Source organism: Rhinoderma darwinii, chromosome 2 (genome assembly GCF_050947455.1).
Source record: "Rhinoderma darwinii isolate aRhiDar2 chromosome 2, aRhiDar2.hap1, whole genome shotgun sequence".
Taxonomy (NCBI): Eukaryota; Metazoa; Chordata; class Amphibia; order Anura; family Rhinodermatidae; genus Rhinoderma; species Rhinoderma darwinii.
Window position 1 is genome coordinate 235,055,993 of NC_134688.1, and position 24,477 is coordinate 235,080,469.

Sequence of the window (24,477 nt, forward strand, 5' to 3'; positions counted from 1 at the left end):
GATTATATGTTCATGTTACAATGAACAGACTGTCTATATAGAACAGGGGTCTCAAACACGCTGCCCTGGAGGATGTCATAGGTGGCCCCCAGGGCACCGTAGCTCCCTTGGGAGAGAAGAGGGCAGGCCAGAGGAGGAATGCACCAGCACTCCTTCATGACTTCATAAAGGAGCGCAGTCAGTTGATGGTAGATGAGCCATGGCCACACAACCCCCTGTAGATAGTGCAACACCCCCTGTAGATATCACCCCACACCCCCCCCCCCTGTAGATCGCACTACATTCCTTCCCCCCCCCCCTCCCCGAGCAGCCATACCTCCCAACGGTCCCGAATTCAGCGCATCTACAGGGGGCACTGCGGCAGCCTCTCTACAGGGGGCACTGCGGCAGCCTCTCTCTACAGGGGACACTGCGGCAGCCTCTCTACAGGGGGCACTGCGGCAGCCTCTCTCTACAGGGGGCACTGCGGCAGCCTCTCTCTACAGGGGGCACTGCGGCAGCCTCTCTCTACAGGGGGCACTGCGGCAGCCTCTCTCTACAGGGGGCACTGCGGCAGCCTCTCTACAGGGGGCACTGCGGCAGCCTCTACTGGGGGCACTGCGGCAGCCTCTACTGGGGGCACTGTGGCAGCCTCTACAGGGGGCACAGTCGATTATCTAAGAAGGGGCTGTCCAATCTTGACATTCTTGTGTCTGCCAAATGCTGCCAACTGAGCAGTCAGACTGCATTTAGCGACAAACTGGATTGTTAAAATAGGCACGTGGAGTAAACTCGCAAATTTCTGGTAAGTTTAAACGGTATTACAGTTATGTAGTAATATAGTATTGTTATGGTAGTTCAAATAACTAATTGATTAACAAGAATTTTGTATTGCATCAAATATGAAAGCAATGCGGCCCATCAACTTCTCATGCTTTTTATGTGTGGCCAATTTACCCGGCTGAGTTTGAGAACCCCGATCTAGGGTATGTACACTGCATATGTATAACAAAATTCATGAAACCCCCTTGAACAAAAGGCTATGCAAAAAAAAAAAAAACAGGGCAAAAAGCCATAGTTGCTTACTTCTTTCAGGTTGTTTATTTGTTGGACATAACTAGTTTGTGCTGCCTCCAGCTGGGAGATGTACCAGTGCTGGTCCCGACTCTTCTGGAAAAACGTAGGAGAGCGAACCTGGAATCTTGATAAGCAGTGAATACAGTAAATCTATTAGTCTTTTTTTTTTCTTTTCATTATTAGTCAAATGGACCTACTAGGTCTTTAACATACCAGGCACATTAATTCTTTAACTCTGGTCCCTCACATGTAAGTTTCCCCGATGCTCTATACAATATACGTCCTAATACCACAGAAAATAACAAAATGGCTGCTTGTTTTTGGGGTGTACAGTCTAAGTTGTCAAAACGACGCCCCCTTCTCTGACATCACTCAGTGCTCTGCAGCTATGGATTATGGTTACACATCCATTTGTAGTGGAAGAAAAATGCAGCGGAAACAGGATGGAGGTCAAACCTCTGCAAAAAGCGGAGACGTTTTTCCTGATCAAACCACTTTCTTTATCTTGCTTTGTAGCGGTACTGTCACTCTCTATATTGTGTATGTGTACGCTCTCTGTAAGCATTGGCAGTAAAAAAATTCCATCAGTGTTTACATCCCCCTTCCCCTACGTGTCTGTCTTTTGTCAAAGTTTCATTTAATTTTCATTATTTGATGGATATATTATCATTAATTTACCTTTGGTTTGTCACGATGTGCACTTGATGTTGATTGAAGATACATTGTGCAAAACTATAATATCTACTTCATGGCAATTCACTCATGCTAATGTTATGACATTTTATATATTCTTACTAATGCGTGATGTAACATTCATTTTTTTATTATTGTAGTTAAAAGGGAACCTGTCAGCTGCTTTGAGGCCTCAAAACGGCTGACAGGGTGATTTAGAGGAGTGGGGGGGGGGGGGGCATTTTAAACTTACCTTTTTTTCTCAATCAAGCAAGTTGCATCACTGAGAAAACAACGTTTAACTCCCCCCATCGCAAGTGACACTCTCTGCTCTGAGTGACTTCTCTAGCAGCCAATCTCAAGACTCAGAGAAGAGGGGTGGGGCTTGCAGTGTGCATGACTTAGAATAAAAGGTCCCTCTACATCCCTTCCCCTACTCTAGATCACCCTGTCAGCAGTTTTGAAACCTCAAAACTGCTGACAGGTTCCCTTTAATTTACATAAATAAAAACTTACTTGACCATTCAAAATTTCATCAGTGGAATAAAGTGGTCAAAGTCAGTGGTCAAAAGACAACAAATAGCCCCAACACTACTGTTCATTTTCCAAGAACTATACAACTGGCACTCAGATTCGGCCATCAGACTTCTACATGGTGATGAATGATTTATCAGTCTGGAGTATGTAATTTTAGTTAGAGGACTACTTTACTTAATTAAAGCGGATGACTAGTATTGTGCATGGTGATCTCATGCCTTTGTGCAGCTGCACAGCAATGACAACCAAGTTCATAAAGCCCAAAATGAATAGTTATTGTGAAGACAGTGCTACAGGAACAGATTTTTTTGTGCTAATCTCCTAGATGCTATTGTTGCTCTTCAATATCTCCTTAGATGTCTACATTTCCCAATGACAACACTTCAGGTTGATTGGGACAGCTCTAATATATATATATGAATTTCTATTGTCTAAAGTCTGTTCTTTATGCATGGCCAAACGACTGGACCAATCGGCACCAAATTTGGCACATAAGTAAATCACGCACTTCCGAAGGTTTTAGACCGGGTTTCAGCTCTCTAGGGCCTACCGTTCGCGACATATTCACAAAAGCAAATACGGCACCACTGGCTTCCACATCAAGGACCTTTTTCAATATCACATCAGATGACCTGTATTAGCCAATAGAAGCTCGCAGGTCCTTTATTCTTAGCCTCACTCACATACACAGTTTTACACCAGGTTTCCATAACAACCCAGCCATTTTTCTTTAGGCTACATTCACACGACCGTTTTCAGAACAATGATGTTCTAGGAGTATATTCACACGGCCGTTTAACGGCCCGTGAATATTTGCCAGCAAAAAATAGGACATGTCCTATTTTTGGCCGTTTTCACGGCCAGAAGGCCCCCATAGAAGACAATGGATCAGTTTTTAATGGATGTCAATACACGTAAGAACCGTTAAAAACGGATCTGTGACATGGAGATTGGCAAGGGAACTACTAGTTCCCTTGCTGGTTATAGGCGGCATACTCACCGATGCAGCGCCGTCTTCTTCAGGTGTAGTCTCTCGTCTTCACGGGTTCTGCGAAGGCGACGCGATGACATCATCGCACAGCCTTCGCAGATCCCGTGCAGACGAGAAACCACACCTGAAGACGAGAGACGGCGCTGCATGACTGAGTATGTGGGGCAGCCGAAAGTTAAATGTAGTGTATTGTTGCGCTCACTACAAGGGTAGTGTGGTGCTAGTACAGGGGGATTTGTACATAGTGGTCAACTGTAGTGAATTTTCCGGGACTGTCCAGAATTTAGAGACAGTCCCAGAAAATTCCTACAGGGAGTGGGGGGGGGGGGGGGCGTGTGTGTGTGTGGCACCATCCCCAGGGAGGCAGTGTGGCACCATAATCAGGGAGGCAGTGTGGCACCATAATCAGGGAGGCAGTGTGGCACCATCCACAGGGAGGCATTGTGGCACCATCCACAGGGAGGCAGTGTGGCACCATCCACAGGGAGGCAGTGTGGCACCATCCACAGGGAGGCAGTGTGGCACCATCCACAGGGAGGCAGTGTGGCACCATCCACAGGGAGGCAGTGTGGCACCATCCACAGGGAGGCAGTGTGGCACCATCCACAGGGAGGCGTGAGGCATCATGCACAGGGAGGCGTGAGGCATCATCCACAGGGAGGCGTGCGGCATCATATACAGGGAGGCTGTAAATAGTGTCTAGGTGAACATGTGACCTTCCTTTGGGTGTTTTCAGGGGGTTGGGACAAAAAAAGCCTGACCAATGAAATTCATCAGTTTTTTTAACGGCCATGAAAAACTGATGCAAAACGGATGTCAAACGACCATTAAAAATGGACAGGAAATGGATGAAAATTTAGAGACACACCGATGCAAAATGGCCATGAAAAACTGATAGTTGATCAGCTTTTAACCTCTTCCCGCCGTAGCCATTTTTCAAATTTCCATTTTCTCCTCCCCACTTTCCAAAAGCCGTAACTTTTTTATTTTTCCATCTATATAGTCCTATGAGGGCTTGATTTTTGCGGGACGAGTTGTAATTTTTTGTAGCACCATTTATTGTGCCATATAATGTATTAGTAAACGGCAGAACTTATTATTTGTGGGGTAGAATATGAAAAAAAAAAAACAGCGATTCCTCCATTGTTTTTTGCGCTTCATTTTTACGGAATTCACTGTGCAATTTAAACATGTTAACTTTATTCTGTGGGTCAATAAGATTACGGCGATACCAAATATATATAGTTTTTTCTAGATTTTACTACTTTTACAAGTAAAAATCTAAGTGTAAAAAATAAAATGTATTTTGTGTAGCTAAATTCTGAGAGCCGTAACGTTTTTATTTTTCCGTCGATTAAGTGGTATGAGAGCTTATTTTTTGCGGGATAAGCTGTAGTTTTTAATGATAGCATTTTAGGGTACATGCGACGCTTTGATCACCTCATCTCCCACAAAAAATTAAATAAAAAGTGACCAAAAAAATAGCGATTCTGGCGTCTACATGTTTTTTTTTTTACGGTGTACACTGTGCAGGTTAAATAATGATATATTTTAATAGTTCAGACTTTTACGGATGCGGCAATACCAATTATTTTTTCTATGCTATAGGGGGAAAACATTTTTTTTTAAGTTTTCATTTTCATAAAAAAAAATAATAATTTATTTTACACATTTTTACTTTTTTCTTTTTATTAGTCCCCCTAGGGGACTTCAACCAGCCATCGTTAGATCGCTTGCACTATATACTGCAATACTAATATATTGCAGTATATCGTGATTTTGACAGGCTTCTATTAAGCCGTGCCAGAGGCAGGGCTTAATAGGAGCACAAAGATTGCGGACCTGGGGGCCCCGAGGCAGCCATAGCAACCATCGCCGGATGGGCGCGATGAGCTGTTAGAGGGGGTCGCCCCCCGCTTTCTAATGATTTAAATGCCGCGGTCGCTGTTGATCGCGCCATTTAACTAATTAAACAAGCGGGATCGCGCTCGAGCGCAATCCCGCTCGTTACTCTGAAGTGTCGGCTGTAACATACAGCTGACACCCGCATCGTATGGAGCGGGTTCACTCTGTGAGCCCGCTCCATACTTCCCCTACCCGACTTTGGCGTATGGATACGTCAAATGACATTTTTTTTTCACCGTCATGTGAATATAGCCTTAGGCTGTAAGCTTTTCATGGCCATTTTGCATCAGTGTGTCTCCAAATTTTCATCCATTTCCAGTCCGTCTGTCCGTTTTTAATGGCCGTTTACCATTAGTTTTTCATGGCTGATGGATTTAATTTGTTGTTTTTTTTGTCCAAACCCCCTGAAAACACCACAGTTCCCATGTAGATAGTGCTGCAACGACCCTGTAGATAGTGCCCACATAGTGCCAGTGTCCACTGCAGATAGTGCCACAGTACCCACATATAGTGACATAGTGCCCACATAGAGTGCCAGTGCCCTCATAGTTCCACAGTATCCATGTAGGTAGCACAACAGTGTCCCCTGTAGTCACACCCCCATATAGTGCCACAGTGCCCATGTAGATCGTGCCACACCCCTGTAGAAAGCACCAACCCCGCTTGTAGATAGCACCCCCCTGTACATAGCACCAACCCCGCTTGTAGATAGCACTACCCCCATTGTAGAAAGCACCCCCTCCCCGTAAATGATCCCCCATGTAGACAGCACCCCACATGTAGATCGCGGCACCGTAGCTCCCAGTAGGAGCAGAATCCCTCTGGTTGGGGATTTCACTCCTAGAGGGAGCCCCTGATGTCCCTGTCCATATATGGACAGTGACGCCTGGGGCTTCTCCAGTAGCTGAATCCCTTGACCAGAACGTCGGCCGGGGATTCGGCTCTCGCAGGAGATTCCAGAGGTAGCCACTGACGTCACTGTCTACGCCGTGGATTCCGCTCCTTCAAGGAATTACAGCGGCGCTATCAGGAGAGCGGTGGGGAGTGCTGTCTACAGGGGTGGTCAGAGGGAGACTGGAGTCCCAGGCCAGGGATTTCACGATTCTCTGGCCGGAGACTCCACAGTTGAAAGCCCGACATCATTGATGATATATGGATAGTAATGTTAAGAACTTCCCCGGGCTCAGTGCTCAAAGTAGCGCTGTGTGCGGGGAGTCCTCAGCCAGGATCAGTTTTTACCGGCCGTTACAAGGATTGATTCATAAATAACAGCCGGTAAAAACGGATCCATTGATTTCTATGGGAGCCGTCAAAACGGCCAAAAATAGGACATGTCCTATTAATTGTCGGCTAGCTTTCAAGGGCCGTTAAAAAACCGGCTGTGTAGATACACCCATAGAACTCTATTGTTCTGAAAACGGCCGTATGACTGTAGTTACAAAAACACGGCCGTCTTTCACTGTCGTGTGAATGCAGCCTTACTTGCTGTAAACGAACTGTAGCTATACTGGATTTGAGCATTCTCATAAATTGAAGCCCTTTCATACCAATCCTGCCTCCAAGGAACCCTGCACTTGGACTTTATTGGATATGTTGGCTTCAGATCAGTAGGAAATGTAGTTTTTAACCCCTTCCCGCTGTGGCCACTTTTCACCTTCCTGATAGAGCTTTATTTTCCAATTTGACATGTGTAACTTTATGGTAATAACTTTGGAAGGCTTTTACCTATCGAAGCGATTCTGAGACTGTTTTCTCATGACATATTGGACTTTGTTAGTGAAAAAATGTAGTCGATAAATTCAATATTTATTTGTGAGAGACACAAATGTTTTTTGAACATCCTTTTATTATTCTAGGACGTTAGAAGGCTTAGAACTTTAACAGCAATTTCTCACATTTTCAAAAAAAATTCAAAAGGCTATTTTTTCATGGACCAGTTCAGTTCTGAAGTGGTTTTGAGGGCCTTATATATTAGAAATCCCCATAAATCACCCCATTTTAAAAACTGCACCCCTCAAAGTATTCAAAACAGCATTTAGAAAGTTTGTTAACCCTCTAGGCGTTTCACAAGAATTAAAGCAACGTAAAAGGTGAAGTTTACAGATTATTATTTTGCAGAAATTCATATTTAATTTGTTTTTTTCTGTAAAAAAAAAAAAAAAAAAAAAAAAAAAGGTTTTACATGAAAAACGCAACTCAATATTACCCAGATTCTGGAGTTTTTAGAAATATCCGACATGTGGTCCTAGTGTGCTAATGGACTGAAGTACAGGCCTCAGAAGCAAAGGAGCACCCAGTGGATTTTGGGGCCTTCTTTTTATAGATTATATTTTAGGCACCAAGTCAGGTTTGAAGAAGACTGGTGATGCCAAAACAAAGGAAACACCCCAAAAAGACCCATTTTGGAAACTACACCCCACAAGGAATTTGTCTGGGGGTGTAGTGAGCATTTTGAACACACAGATCTTTCATAGATTTTATTAGAATTTAGACGTGAAAATAATTTTTTTTACATTTGTCGTTACAGATGTAGTTTTAGCTAAAAAAAAAAAAAATTCCATAAGGAATAAAGAAGAAAAATCCCCTCCAACATTTGTAAAGCAACGTCTCCAGAGTATGGAAATACCCTATATGTGTTCAGAAACTGCAGTTTGGGAAAACGGCAAGGCTTAAAAGGGAAGGAACGCCATTTGGCTTTTGGAGAGCAGATTTTGCTGGATTGGTTTCTCTGCACCATGTCTCATTTGAAAAGCCCCTGAAGTACCAGTACAGTGGAAACTGCCCAAAAGTGACTCCATTTAGGAAACTACACCCCTTGAGGATCTAATCTAGGGGTGCAGTGAGCATTTTGACCCCACAGGTGTGTCATAGTTTTTATTAGAATTGGGCAGTGAAAGTAAAAATCTATTTTTTTTTTCCAATAAGACGTAGATTTAGCTCAAAATGTTTCATTTTCTCAACAAATAAAGGGGAAAAAGCACCCCAACTTTTCTAAAGCAATTTCTCCAGAGCACGGCAATATCCCATATGTGGTCATAAACTGTTGTTTGGGCACACAGTAGGGCTCAGAAAGGAAGGAGCGCCATTTGACTTTTGGAGTGCAGATTTTGCTGGATTGGCTTCTGGGCGCTATGTCACATTTGCAAAGCCCCTGTGGGACTAGAACAGTTGAAACACCCCAGAAGTGACCTAATTTTGGAAACTGCACCCCTCAAGGTAGTCACCTACGGGTGTAGTGAACATGTTAACCCCGCCGGTGCTTTCCAGAAATTAGTGCACACTCGATGTTGCAGAATGAAAATGGCAATTTTTCCATAGATATGCCAATATGTGGTGCCCAGCTTGTGCCACCATGAAACAACTGCTCTCTAATTATTATGCGGTGTTTCACGGTATTAGAAACACCCTACATGTGGCCCTAATCTTTTGCCTGGACGATCGACAGGGCTCAGGATTGAAAGAGTACCATGCGAGACTGGTGGATTTGAGCTGTTCCACCATGGGAGGGATGGAGCAGGTACTAGGGGCAAAAGGCACTAAAGGGATTATCTCGGTGCTATATAATACGCTACTCTCTAGTTTTCTGGGAGACCCATTGGTGGAGATCAGATGTAAATGGGAAGAGGATGTAGGGCCTATAGGGGATGAAGACTGGGAAGAGGTACTGGGATCATCTAAAAAACTCTATTAGTGTAACGCACAGGAGGTCACAACTTTTTCTATTACACAGGGTGTATAGGACGCCTAAGGTGCTATGGCAAATGCGCATTAGATCAACTAAGGAATGTCCCAGGTGCATGTTTGATGGGGCGGACATAAAGCATATGTTTTGGAGCTGCCCGCTGCTAGAAGGATATTGGAAGGAAGTTAAAAGTATGGTGTCTAACGTATATGGGAGAGATTTCCCAATAGAACCTAAAATATTCTTACTGGGTTGCATTGGGGAGGAAGGAGGGGATGGAGTGGAACTACTGTCTATTAAAAAGATTTTATATCATGCTAGGAAACTAATCGCAAAATATTGGCTGCAGGCGGATCCCCCGGAGGTAGCTGAACTGGTTGGATATGTTAACCACACGGTATCACTGGAACATCGGATATATCTGAAAAGAGGGACAATTCAGAAATACGAGAAACAATGGGGTAAATGGGTGCACGTATATGGCAATGCGGATCACTAGATGAGATTGGGAGGGGGGCGGACACACATGCATGTCTAAGGTCTGATGGAATATTGGTTTACTATGGAGGAGACACGGAGGAGGAGTGATGGAAAAATCAGGAAAGAGAGGGGGTACTGCAAGGGAGGGGGGTAGTTTAGTTGGGGGGAGAAATAGGTTACGGTGTAAACAAAGATGTTGTATACATGCCATAAAGCACTTGAAGAAATTTTGCAATATTTAGGTGAGGTTATGTTATTCTCATTTGTTTTCTGTAAAGTACTGTAAAAAATGTACAGGCTGTATAACAAATGTTGTATTATTAATAAAAACTTGTTTGATTTAAAAAAAAAGAAAGAGTACCATGCGAGATTGAGGCCTAATTTAGCGACTTACAAAGTATTGGTTCACAATTGCAGAGCTTGGATGTGAAAAAATAAAAAGAAACCCCTGAGAAGTGACCCTATTTTGGCATTTATGCCATTATGGCATTTATTAAGGGGTGTAGTGAACAATTTCACCCCACAGGTCTTTTCCATAAATGATTGCATTGTGGAGGGTGAAAAAGAAAAATAGCAATTTTTCCCGAGATATGCCAATTCAGTGGCAAATATGCCGTGCCCAGCTTGCGTCACTGGAGACACACCCCAAAATTTTTTAAAAGGGTTCTCCCTGGTTTGGCGATGCCGTATATGTGGAGGTAAACTGCTGTTTGGGCACACTGTAGGGTTCAGAAGGGAGGGAACGCCATTTGGCTTTTGGAGCGTGGATTTTGAATGGTAGTAGAGATTAGTAGAGTAGATTTTGTTAGGAGTTTTACTGGTATTTTTGTTTATAATGTGGGGGCATATGTAATCTGGGCAGAGTACATTAGGGGGCATAGTCTGGTGGTATAATAATGGGGTAAAATAATCCATAAATGTGTTACGCTGTGAAGAAATCCTTTCTGCACAGGTCAGTGTCGCACTGATAAATGTCCTTCCTTATCCCCCTTTTGGTCCACACTCTGCACCTTTGCAGTTCGGGAAATTTAGCTGGGAGAGTGTTGTCCTGGTATAATACGGGCACCCTCGCTTCCAGCAGATATGTTTGGGTCCTCCCCTTCCTGGTTCCCTAATTTTAGTGCCTTGATAAATCGCTTCATAAAACAGAAGAAATGTTCAGCATGGGCCTGCACAACTGCATATTCTTTCTTTCCTGACTTTTTGGAGCCTTAATCTATTTTATTTTTTCATAGACGTAGTGCATGGCGGCTGTTTTTATCCGGTACGAGCTGTAGTTATTATTGGTACCATTTTGGGGTTTTATCCTTTTTTTGTTTTAGGGGGAAAGGGGACAAAAAAACGCCGCAATTTTGGCATAGTTATTTTTATATAGCGTTCACCACGTGTCATAAACGACATGTTAACTTTATTCTGCGGGTCGGTACGATTCCGGCGGTACCGAATCTATAGCACTTTTTTGTGTTTTACAACTTTTTCACAATAAAATTACTTTTGTAAAAATTATGGATTTTTTCTGTCGCCATGTTGTGAGAAGCAGAAGGTTTGATTTTTTTGTCGACGGAGCTGTAGGAGGGGGCTAGCTTTTTTGCGGACGAGCTATAGTTTTTATAGGTATAATTTTTGGATACATGTGACTTTTTAAATACTTTATTAAAATTTTTGGAGGACCCTGTGACCAAAAACAGCAATTCTGGCAATGTTTTTTACGGCGTTCACTGCGCGGGATAAATAACAATGTTTTTATAGTTCAGGTCGTTATGGACTTGGCGATACCAAATATGTATGGTTCATTTGGATTTTCCAATAATAAATGATTGATAAGGGAAAAAGGGCGATTGTGTTTTATTTTATTACTTGAAACGTTTATTTTATTATTTACAACTTTTATTTTTACACTTTTTTTTATTCCCACTAGGGGACTTGAAGGTCCAACTGTTTGATTGCTGTTCTAATACATTACATATGTAGTGCAATGTATTAGAACGGTCAGTTGTTCACTGACAGCAAGCCGATCAGGCTCTGCCTCCAGGCAGGGCCTAACCGGCTTCCGTAATGGCAGACCAGGAGGCCATTGTTAGGCCTCCTGTTGCCATAGTAGCAGTCGGCAGCCCTGCCATCGCATGGCAGGGCTCCCGATTTGCTACAAACCACTAAGGGGCTAATGGCAGAGATCGGAGCTAGCTCCGGTTCCTGCAGTTACAGCGGGGTGTCCGCTGTAGCATACAGCGGATACCCACTGCTGAAGACACCGCTTCTGAGCAGGAAGCTGAGCCGGTGCCATCTTAGCATTGGTACCGGCAGCCTTTTAGGCCCCGCCGCCAAGCAGGGAATAGGAAGCTTCCGTTGCTGGCATACCGGGAGGCCAGTATTAGGCCTCCAGTTGCCATTGCAGCCAGCGGCAACCCAGCGATCATGTTGCTGGGGTGCCGGTGGCTAAAAACCCCTCAGATGCTGCGATCTCTATTGAACACAGCATCTGAGGGGTTAATCGGCTGGATCGGAGGCTAGCTCCAGTCCTGGCCGTTACATCAGGGTGTCAGCTGTAACATAAGGCTGGCACCCGGCATTGATGGTGCGGGCGCAGCTCTTGAGCCCGCACTATCACCGCGACCTAATGGTACTGCGCTTTGCTGGAACCCCTACCAGACAGCGCCTTATATATACGGTGGAAGTCAGGAAGGGGTTAACCACACACACAAACAAATAGACCAGTGTGAAGCTGAGTAACTCTGCTATTCTATATTATAAAAGTGAATGTCTGTTTGTCCTCTATAGGCATCCAAACACCTGAACCATTTCACCCCAAATTTGGCACATGGGTACATCAGGTGTCCGGGAAGGTTTTCGTAAATGTCACAACATTGCCGTTGTTCTCGGTTATCAGCCATTATAGCGAATGTCGGTTTCTCGTCCTCTATAGGCATCCAAACACCCGAACTATTTGACCCCAAATTTGGCACATAGGTACATCAGGTGTTCAGGAAGGTTTTCGTAAATGTCTCAACCTTGCTGTTCTCCGTTATCAGCCATGATCACGATCCAATACTATAAAAGCGAATACAGACATTCGCTTTTATAGTAAAGATGTTTTTATCTGGCAGTAGCAGGTAGTGCACTTTACAATGAAATCCTAGATGGGAAGTTACAGGGGAATGGTTACCCATAGCAACCAATCAGATTACTGATGGCCAGGAGGAAAGCTGCATTACTAGCTGCAGAGACTCCTCTTGCCCAACTGCAAGCTGATCAAATGCATCATACTGCTGCTCGAGCTGCTGAAACTCCTCAGCAAACTCGGGCTCTCTCAGCAACAGATCAGACAGGTGGCTCTCAGAAGCGCAGAGACTCCTGCCCAAACCCAGGCCAGTCAGCAAGCTGAGCAAATCATGTTTAGCGTGCTAATGAGTGGGCTTTCATGCATGATGCGGTTTTCAATTATGATACAACCATAGTCTATGGCCAACTGGTAAAAAACTGCCAATGTTGTTAATCAACAGGCTTTGCCCCAGTCTTATGACTCCATTTTCTACCAGTTTAGCGGTTAGTGTTTAGAAAGTTAAAATTGAAACTGCCGGGGTATATAGGGCTACTAGAGATTTCCTCGTAAACCAAGAAAATATGAGGGAGTGGATTGGCCTACTGGGCACCATTGGAACAAATCCAATCAACACAAACAGGCAGACCTATACGTTATACCCGGGCAGCGCCAGGTACTTTTTCTATTAGATCATAAATGTGATAGACTTCATTGAAAAGGTGGGATCTTATGTGATCTTACGTGTTGAAAAGCACGGAGCCCTTCAATAGGACCTATTCTATGGTTTACATTTTTCTATGGAAACTACAAGGCTGTATGCTGGTCATACACATTAGATAAATCCCAGCTAAACCAGCACATTGTCTTATATGTATGTGTCCTCCGAACTTATCTCCCTCTCTCTATTAAAATAATCATGCATAATCACCCATTTATGGGGGAGTCAAGTGTGTAAAGCTGGCTTTAGCAATGGGTGAGGCTGAAAGAGTCATCCAACTAATAATGTGAAGAAAAGGTCCTAATACAGCATTTTGCTCACCTGAATAAGTTCCTACAAAATATATAAAGAGTTTGCTGCTGTGTAAAATGAAAATGTTGTACTCCGGGATGTCACAGCATTTCCTTTCCAAAATATGCTACAGGGATTTTAAAAATAAATATCTCAAGTATCAAGGTAAAAACCAGAAAAATAAATTTGGAATGGCTAGCTGTACAGTTATATCAAAACCTAATCATACAATACACTGGACATTTTAGCATCCCTATGTCTATTTATCCTCTGACATTACATTACCTATTCAAACTAGAGCATTTACATTGTAGGAGAATGCATATAGCACAAGTAATGGGTGTATTCCTAATTCTCAAAAATAAATAAGTGTGATCAATGTTCTATGATTTCATGAAAAAGACAAATACGTGATCGAAACGAATAGCCCAGGTGTAAATGCAAGCTACACACATACCTTAAAATGACAGTATCATTTGTACGGTTTAGATAGCCTTCATTAGCAAGCAAGTCCAAGCGAAAGAAGCGGTTATACCCCCAGCACTCGCCTACTTCAAAATCTGATGCAAATTCTCGAATGATGTTTTTAGCAGGATCATTGGTGGACTGATGTACCATTTCCACACGATACTCATACCTGCCGGAGAGAAAGGTCTTTGTATTTAGTCATCTATTCTAAGGTAACTGATGGCTAGAATGAAAAATGAACAACAATAAATTATTGCTAAAGAAGAAAATCTATGCAGTCATACAGCTTGTGAAGACCAATAGGTGTTGTACAACTTAGAGAAAAGTCAGAGGACTTAAAAAATAGGGTTGTCTGGTTTAACCGCTTTCCGTCACAGTGCTGCCTTTTCACATCTTAATGGAAAGTGCCGTCAGGATGTGAATCGGCTCCACTAGTGCACCATGGGAAGTGGTTCTAGGGTTCTCTCTTTCACCACGCAACTAGTACGAACACAGCAGCGTGGAGTGAGCAGAGTGGGCCTAACCTATCAGCTTGGGTAACCCCTTATGTCGCAGCCAATAGCAAGCACGGCATCTAAGGAGTTTGCAGAGGGAGATGGCTAGATGGTATCGCAGGATACCGATCACTAATAATAATAATAATCTTTATATAGTGCCAACATATTCCGCAGCACTTTAAAAATCTGAGGGTGCATATACAGACAATATCAGGGTAACAAGCTAATTAACAAATCAAACAAAAAGGGTAAAGGCCCTGCCCACAAGAGCTTACAATCTGTGAGGAAATGGGGGGGGGGGGGGGAAGAGTAAAAAATGCTTGCTCAGTATAATGAGCCAGCCGTCTTTTAAAAACCGTGTCATACACATAAAAGTTGAATGAGCCAGTCACCGTCTGTGTATGACCGACATGAAGTGGATTAGGGTGCAAAGAGTGTGGGGGATGCTGCTGAATGAAGGGGTCAGTTTTTGATGACTAGTGTAATAGTGGGGCCAGGGAAAGTCCACACTACTACATTGGGGAATGTCATAGGCCTGTCTAAAAAGATGTGTTTTCACAGTAACAAAAAAAAAAAAGCATGGATTTTGCAGATGTTTTTGAGGTGAAGGTGACAAAAGCGTGCAAGTGATTGATTATAAGGAATAAAGGAAAGAATAGGAGTCAAACATAACCTCAAGTTAGCAGGCATGCTGCCTAGAAGTTATTGTAGTACCACACACTGAAATGGTGAGATCAGGTTTAGGGAGGTTAGTAGATGGTGGGAAAACAAGGAGCTCAGTTTGTGATAGACTCAGTTTCAGATAGAGAGAGAACATGATGTTAGAGACAGCAGACAGACAATCACTGATGTTTTGTATTAGAGCAGAGGTGATGTCATCGGAAGATGTATATAATTGGCTGTCATCAGCGTAGAGATGGTACTGGAAGCCAAATCTGCTGATGGTTTGTCCAATAGGGGCTGTGTAGAGAGAAAAGAGGAGCGGTCCTAGGACTGATCCCTGAGGAACCCCAATAGCAAGGGGAAGAGGAGAAGAAGTGGAACCAGCAAATGACACACTGAATGAGCGTTCAGAGAGGTAGCAAGAAAACCAAGAGAGAGAATTGAGTATTTTGAGTAGGAGTTGGTGGTCTACACTGTCAAACGCTGTCCAGATCCAGATGAGTCAATAGAGAGCAGTTGCCGTTACATTTAGCCGTCAGGAGATCATTTGAGACACGTGTAAGGGCAGTTTCTGTAAAGCAGATTGTAAGGGGTCAAGAAGAGAGATAGTGGATTAGGCAAGAATAGACTAAGCGTTCCAAGAGTTTAGAGATGAAGGGGAGATTAGAGACATGTCGGTAAATAGCAGAACAGGAAAGGCCAAAGAGTAGATTTTTTCAGTAATGGCAGCATTATTTCCGGGGGAAATAACGCTTTGAAATACTAGGTCTTCCAAAGCATTATGTAAGCAAGCAATGCTTGCTAGTCTTTTAGGCAAATAATGTTTATTACAAAAAATATGTGCATGATTAGTAATTCCCAATTCAGTCTCATAGAAAGCACCCTTGGAATTGTAAAGATGGGGGATACAGGGGTTATACCAAAGCAGCATCTCCTCAGCAAAATCATCAGAATGAGAGATGCCGCACATGTACAACTAATTGATGAACAGCGAGCAGTTTACGGAAGTAAAGGCACAGCTGTACCAAGCTGCTGGATTTGTATTAGCTAGAGGCAAATACAGCAGTCCGTATCAAATAAACCGGAGCTGCCATGACACATAGTAAGAAAGTCTAAACGTACAAAATATATTTAAAAGGTGTTAAGGTTTATTTCCCAACGAATATCGGAGTGGTACTTTATTTTTACACCCAATAATACTCCGAGCAAAATGAAGCGAATGGGATACATAACTTCATTTAAGTGCACGAGATGTAAAAGTAGATCTAATATGTGGAGATGCCCAAAACTGCATCGGTTCTGGACAGGTATATTAGAAAAACTAGGTCATTTCTTGGTATAACCATAGATGCAAATCCTACTGTGTGAGGGCTGGGAGCGGATGTTGGGAGAATTTGCAATAAAGATCTGAAAAAGACAATATTAATGGCGTTGTCTAGCGCTAGAAAACAAATATTGTAAAAGTGAATTAAAAAAGATCCCCAAAGTTGGAAGACTGGGAGAAAGCTCGGATTAAAAATTCTTTACACGAAAAAGCAGTTTCTATGTATAGGACATCTGCACAGAAATGGGAAAAGATGGAAAGTGTTTTACAAAAGGTCGGAGAGTCACAGAAGCAGAACAGATCTTTTTCCCGTGTTATAGTCCTGAAAATAGGAAAAAAGAAAAATACTAAATTCCTTCCCCCCCCAGGAGGGAACAGTGGGATGGGTAGAGATGAGGAAATAACTTTTTCAATGTAACATTTTAATGACAAATATTAACTTTTCTATATGATGCTGTAAAATGCAATTTAAAAAAAAAAAAAAAAAAAAAAGAAATTAAGAAACACCCCTCCTCCCCTTTTTTCCCCTCTCTTTAGGCTGCTGGAGTGTGGAGAGGCTCAATTTGTGTCTGTTCTTACCCCATACAAAAGAAGAAAAAAAGGGACTATTAGTGAAAAAAATATTCAAGGACAGATTTATGTTTAAGGGTATAGAGTAGATTGGGCCAAATCATCATTTATTCTTTACTAAACCTTTGATTGTAAGAAAATTATGAATGTACAATGAATACATCGTTTTAACATTACATGTGGATTATATGTACACACGCACACAGCATCTACTTAGGCTTCGTTCTCATGTACGTCGGGGTTCCGTCAGACCTTTCCATCAGGGGAACTCGCGAACGGAAACCATAGCTTTCCGTTTGCATTACCATTGATTTCAATGGGAACGCTTCTGTTGCTAATGGTTTCCGTTTGTTCGTGGGTTCCCCAGACAGAAGGGTCTGACGGAACCCCGACACAGATGTGAACCAAGCCTTAGGTGACATGTTTAAAGTCCTTGACAATCTTTGCCATTGAGAATACAATATGGAAAACAATAATATTTAAAATGTGAGTAGGAATACATACTTTGATGTTTCTGGAAGGCCAGCAGAAAGTTCCAAAAAGACAGATAAATAGTAGCCCCTGACCACTCCATTACCATCCTTAAAAAAAGGAATACATGTTTTTAAAATGCAATCATGCAACAAAATTGTGAAATATACAATAAAATATTACTATATATATATATATATATATATACATATATATACATATACACACACACACTACCGTTCAAAAGTTTGGGGTCACCCAGACAATTTTGTGTTTCCCATGAAAACTCACACTTCTATTTATCAAATGAGTTGCAAAATGACTAGAAAATATAGTCAAGACATTGACAAGGTTAGAAATAATGATTTTTATTTGAAATAATAATTTTCTCCTTCAAACTTTGCTTTCGTCAAAGAATGCTCCATTTGCAGCAATTACAGCATTGCAGACCTTTGGCATTCTAGCTGTTAATTTGCGTGTGTATAGGTAGGTATGTGTGTGTGTGTGTGTGCTGTGATAGTTGCGTGTGTGTTGGTGCTGTGATAGTTGCGTGTGTATAGGTAGGGGTGTGTGTTGGTGCTGTGATAGTTGCGTGTGTATAGGTAGGGGTGTGTATGTATACATATTTGTTCTTGCACTCCTCCCATTCTGCCCTGGGTGATTTTAATTAGTTTAATGCTGGTTCCTACCATCCCCAGATATATATGTAGGCTTAGTCCCAGTTCGGGGTGTATGTGCAGAGTAGGTCCCCACCTTACAGAGGTCGCCTTGTCGTGGCAGGTGGGCAAACACTTTTTGATCAAAATGTGCGCTAAGAACCTCCCTATTTGCAAGTAGATTTAGCAGTAATGCATATTTATTTATATTTAGTGGCATTAGTGTTCGCAGTGTGCTGTCGCCATTTCTTTTTCTGATATATATATATATATATATATATAAATACACACATACATACATACACATATACACAGTCCAGACACAGATGAACATAACACTCCAACATACCTATATATCAGGCCATGTGCTCGTTACCAGGGGATGAATCAATTCCCCAACTTGAAATAGAAAGCAACCATAGAACGAATAAATATATAGGTGTGCTGCAGTAGATGCGTGTGTGTAGATGGGTATAGGTAGGTGTAGGGGTGTGAGCGTGTGCAGGTAGGTGTAAAATATACAGTGGGGTCCAGAGGTGTTTGGAGAGTTGCACAATTTTCATCATTTAGCCGCTGTACACAAGCACAACAGATAAAAAACAAAGGCAACAAAGATGTGATTGATGTGTAGTCTTTCAGCTTTAATTCAAGGAGGTTAACAAAAATATTTCATTTACCGTTTATGAATTACAGCCTTTTTTTCCCCTCCATTTTCACAGGCTTAAAATGGACAATTTAATTATAATTTTTTTTAAATGGACATCACGGACGTCTTAGCCAGGCCTTTACAGCAACGGTCTTCAGTTGCTGCTTGTTTGGGCGTCTTTCTGCCTTCAGTTTTGTCTTAAGCAAGTGGAAAACATGCTCAAATCGGGCTCAGGCCAAGTGACTGACTCAGACATTAAAGAATATTCAATTTCTTTGCCCTAAAAAGCTCTTTGGTTGATTTTGCGATATATTTTGGGTCATTATCCATCTGTACTGTGAATTGCTGTCCTATCAGTTTTTCAGGACTGGACCTGAGCAGAAAGCATAGCTCAATGCACTTCAGAATTCACCCTGCTACGTCTATCAACATCATCAAACACCAGTGACCCAGTTCTATTAGCAGCCATACAGGACATAAAACGGCTTCCACCATGTTTGACAGATGATGGGGTAGGCTTCGACTCATAAGCCGTTACTTTCCTTCTCCAAACGGTTTTCTCCCCATTATTCTGGTACAAGTTTGTCTTGGTTTCATTTATCCACAGAATCTTGTTCCAGAACTGGGCAGGGTTTATAGAGGTTTTCTAGCAAAGTACAATCCCAAATTTCTGTTCTTGACTGTGACCAGTTGTTTGCATCTTGAGATAAAACCTCTGGGGAAAAGCAACTTTTTGCGCACCAGTTTAATAAGCAATATGCGCAGCAAAAATGCACTAGTTGCTGCAGATTTCTGTGACTGATTTACCTGATGATTTAGGAGATGGCCTGTGGGAACATACCCCAATTCCTAAACATTTAATGAAATATTTTTGTGAAACCCCTTGAAATAAAGTTGAAAGTCCACATGTTAATTAAATCTTCTTTGCTTTGTTTCACATCCATTGTGGTGGTGTAAAGATTATAAATATGGTATCACTGTCCAAATACTTCTTGACCCTACTGTCTATACTTATTTTTTTTAGACCACAATTTCTTTATTTTTTATACGTTATTTATGAATACATGCAATGGTGCCCAATATATGGCACACCATGTGCATGCCAGCTGTCTAATAAGCATTCTAGTGGTTTACTGGGACATTATTTTCATATTTAGACAGGGACATGGGTTAGAAAAAAGTTATTCGAGTACACAGTGAAAGCTCCTCTAAGAATTCTTTAAAAGTATACAAATAAATTCCCATTGACCAACTTCAACATAGTCTACTTGACCAGATTGTAGACCGAGATCAGTCTACTCCAAAACGATCGCACGATACTCCTGAGAAAAATAGCTATACAAAACCTTTGATAAAACATTTTTTTAATGTCTTGTGCACTTTTGACTAATCTGAAAATAGGGTAATTGTTTCTTTAAAAATTTAGTGTTGTGATCTACAGGTGCTATACTAAAGATGAGATAACTCACCGGGTAAACCTTCAGTCTCCAGCAGAGACCTGACACTTGTAAAGGAGGACTATATACAGGGTCAGCTCGCTGGCGTAGAGTGCTAGAGAGAAAACAGAAAAAAACGAAGCGTTTGTTTACAAAAGATTAATTTATATTTGGGTATTTTTTTTTTACAATTACATTTTTTCACACTTCTATTTAGATTCTTTAGATACTAATGGTCAATTAACCGAATGTACATACTTTGCAATTTTTAAACAAGCAAGTTCAGATGCCAGATTTCGCTAAAAGCTTTCGGAATGAATTGGCTTTGCTAGTTACTAAGGGAAACCAATTACTAAAGTGAGGCAGGGTTAAAATGTCAGATGTGTCAAGTCACTGATGCCTTAGGTCTCAAGCACACGAACGTATTTTTTTTCATCCCGTAAATACTGGAGTTAATACGGGTCCTTGGTCACACGTATTCGACCCGTATTGCACCAGTATTTACGGACCCGTGCCCGTAAATACGGGTCCGGTGTCACCAGTATTCCACCCGTATTTACGGGCACGTTTTCGCTGCAAAATTGCACTGCACTAAATCGGCAGCCCCTTCTCTCTATCAGTGCAGGATAGAGAGAAGGGGCAGCCCTTTCCATAGTAAAAGTAAAAGAAATTCATACTTACCCGGACGTTGTCTTGGTGACGCATCCCTCTTTCAACATCCAGCCCGACCTCCCTGGATGATGCGGCAGTCCATGTGACCGCTGCAGCCTGTGATTGGCTACAGCGGTCACATGGGCTGTAACGTCATCCCGGGAGGCCGGACAGGAGGAAGAAGCAGGGAGTTCTGGGTATGTATGAACTTCTATTTTCTTTACACGTTGATTTATATTGTTATCGGTAGTCACTGTCCCTGGTGCGGAAAGAGTTACTGCCGATCGTTTAACTCTTTCAGCACCCTGGACAGTGACTATCCCCTGACGTCGCCTAGCAACACTCCCGTAATTACGGATGCACATACGTAGTCACCTGTAATTACGGGAGCCCCATAGACTTCTATGGGCCTGCCCGTGCCGTAAATATGGCCTGAAATAGGACATGTTCTATATTTTTCAACGGCACGGGCACCTTCCCGTAAGCATACGGGGAGGTACCCGTGGCCAATAGAAGTCTATGGGCCCGTAATTACGGGAGTTTTTACGTTCGTGTGCATGGGGCCTAAGGCTGGGTTCACACGAGCATGTTACGTCCGTAAGGGACCGAACGTATTTCGGCCGCAAGTCCCGTACCGAACAAAATGCAGGGAGCCGGGCTCCTAGCATCATAGTTATGTACGACGCTAGGGGTCCCTGCCTCCCCGTGGAACTACTGTCCCGTACTGAAAACATGATTACAGTACGGGACAGTTGTCCCGCAGCGAGGCAGGGACTCCTAGCGTCGTACATAACTATGATGCTAAGAGCCCGGCTCCCTGCACTGTGTTCGGTCCGGGACCTGCGGCCGAAATACGTTCCATCCTTTACGGACATAACATGCTCGTGTGAACCCAGCCTTAATCCTCTGTAAATAAAATAAAAAATTCTCAGAAAAAAGCACTACTTTATTTGACGTGTTTAGAGGAATTGCTCTTAAACTGATGATAGAAGCAAAGACCCATCCACGTGGCCCGCAGGGACCAGAATGACTTGCTGGTACTGATATGGTTAACCTGCATGTCGTAGGGAAAGCGATACTGTGCTTTGTTTTGCCTGTAATTTGTTTGATTATGCAACTTATCGGTTTTGCTTTATTACCAGTAGTTATTAGAAGGTGGTCTCCCTATTACTAGACTATGGATTGGATGGCATCTAAACCCTCACCATTCACCCATCTATTCTATGGTTTCTAAAGTTCTTTATTTGAGACTGGCCGTACACTGCTAATATTACTTTATTCCCCCCCCCCTTTTGCTTCATTAAACATTATTTAAAATTTGGTATTTGTGCCCCTGGGTGACTTTATTTTAATGCATTAGGATACCTATGCACTATAGTCTATCCATATAAAGTACACAGGCATCTGTACCAATCATTAACTCAGGACAATACTGGTGGCATTTGTTCGGCCTAGGTCTATCACTAATTGAAAAGAAGAAAGAAAAAAAAAGAAGAAGAAGAAGGGGTCAGCCCCGGGGATTGCAATGTGGGCTGATGGAAATTAAAGGGAACCTATCCGAAGTTTTGAGGACTCAGGGGTGATATAGAGGAGGGGAGAGCATTTTAAACTTACATTCTTACTCAAGTTGAATGAACGAGAAAACAAAGTTTAATTTGCCCAGCGCGCCAATTGCAAGTGCCATCTAGGCAGGACTTTGTGCAAGTGCTTCTGCACATCAAAAACACCGAAAAAGTCCATACTTACAAATGGACACAGCCAGGTCAGAAATGCTGATGAAAGGGCGAGCAGGTGCTTTAAATAATAATAGCCACTCCCACTAGTCTTGAGGGGAGTGGTGTGTGGTGCATGGGATGTGTAGTCAGAAATAATAAATGAATAGTGTGTGTGCAAGTGTAATACTATAAGTGAAATATAGGGGGCAGTAATGAGTGAAGTGCCTCAATAGAAATAAATGGATAATGGGGTGCAAGTGAGTGAAACATGGAGGGATAGTGTGTACGTCATGATGCACAACGTGTATAGCCAGGTAGAAGCCTATTTGTGACGCCTTGATAATTCATAGAGCGGGCTACCCTGCTTGCTATGCCAAACAACAACACACCAAGCTTCTGCACACCCCACCCCTCTGATTGCTGGCTTTAGCGGTCTCCTGATTGGTTGCTAAACCTGTCACTCAGAGCAGAGAGCGGCACTTGCAACTGTTGTGCCAGGGGGAAAAAAAAAAAGTCGTTCAAAAAAAGGTACGTTTAAAATGCCCTTCCACCTCTCCTGTATCAATCTTTCAGCAGTTTTGAGGCCTTTTTCTGTTAGGAGAGGAAATTGCCCACGAATGGTCATCTGATTGCATAGATAGTGGTGGACAACTCTGTATCTGAAATAATAAAAGGTTCATTTTGACCTGATAGAGTTCCAACCAATATTTTAAATGAGAATCGCCACTTCAGCTTGCCATGTATTCAGAATTTATTAATGTTGATAGATATACTTTCAATATAAAGGCAAGAGAGTTGTAAATGACTGCAGCTTGCAACAAAGCTGGGCAGATATTTCACAATTTACAAGTTATCAAAGTTGTGATGTCGTTGCATATGCGCATTTCACAGTCGTGGTACAAACGTAAAACCACGTGTAAAACTAGCATATAAGTAAAAAAAAGATAACAAAGAAAAGGTGAAACTAGATACCATTTTTTCCAAGTGTTCTTATTTCCCCAACTCGTCTAGATCACAGACCCTGGGGTGATCATAGAAACACTGCTGCAATGTCAACATTGTTATATGAAGTCATATGATCTGGATACGTGTGATTTTTCTACACACATCACACCAAAAAACATGTAAAGACAAAATAAAGGAACAAATGCTGACACCACGGAGATCAAATTCTGCTTGAAACCATCACAGTGATGGTTCTTGGTCATGCAAAACAGATGTGTTACCTAGAAAAAGGTAAATATATAAAACAAATGACATAAAATCAATGAAGAAAAGAATACCTGAAGTTTTCCAGCACAAATGTTGTTGAATCATAGGAAGGAACAAGTTCACTGCAAACAAACACACAGGAATGTGAGATCAACAAAATATGCAGAGCTTAGAGCAATCATGTAACAGTGTTACTATATTGGCAGGCATCACCGGTGCATTGGATACAGACAATATATTGTCACAGGACATCATTCATGAGGACATGTCCAGGATGACCACAATTTGGCTTGTGGGCCTCTTGCATATGGTTCCTGACTTTCTAACCCCTTAACAAAAAATATCCAGGATTCAGGAGAGTGGCCCCAGGTTCCAAGCCTTGGCCAGGTATGCTACACATAATAGAAAAGACGACTCATAGATCAATCCTGCCTGAGCTAAATCTCTGGTGATGATGTCTGAGACGAAGTGGCATAATGCCACTGTACCTGGTACGTTTGTATTTGCACTGCTTAAGAAGTAACTGCTCTGACAGCTGCAATGTGCCTTTTGATGAAAATTCACTGAAAAATATTGCCACTTGTAAAAACACTAGTGAACTAGAAATAATTTCTGGTAAATGCTGAGTGGTAAGAACAATGGTACGGACAATTCTGCGTCGATGTTATTACTGTGCTGGTGCGGACATGAAGCCTTTAGTACTGTATGTTCAATAGTTCTATAACCTACATACATCTTGTATATGGCCTTTAAAGTATAACCAATTTATAAACCCCACTTAAGGGGGTTTTTGACA

General features: G+C 42.2%; 1 protein-coding gene across 5 annotated transcripts in view; it reads right to left on the minus strand.

The window, feature by feature from the left end:
- TRIM37 (tripartite motif containing 37) overlaps window positions 1–24,477 on the minus strand; it is a 149,125-nt gene that overhangs the window by 55,785 nt on the left and 68,863 nt on the right. For all 5 annotated transcript variants that reach the window (XM_075852950.1, XM_075852949.1, XM_075852948.1 and 2 more), the window contains 5 exons: window positions 23,753–23,803; window positions 20,137–20,218; window positions 17,399–17,475; window positions 13,830–14,009; window positions 1,066–1,180 (listed from right to left, as the gene is read on the minus strand). In XM_075852950.1, the coding sequence (XP_075709065.1) occupies window positions 1,066–1,180; window positions 13,830–14,009; window positions 17,399–17,475; window positions 20,137–20,218; window positions 23,753–23,803 (505 nt within the window). The remainder of the gene's footprint in view (window positions 1–1,065; window positions 1,181–13,829; window positions 14,010–17,398; window positions 17,476–20,136; window positions 20,219–23,752; window positions 23,804–24,477) is intronic.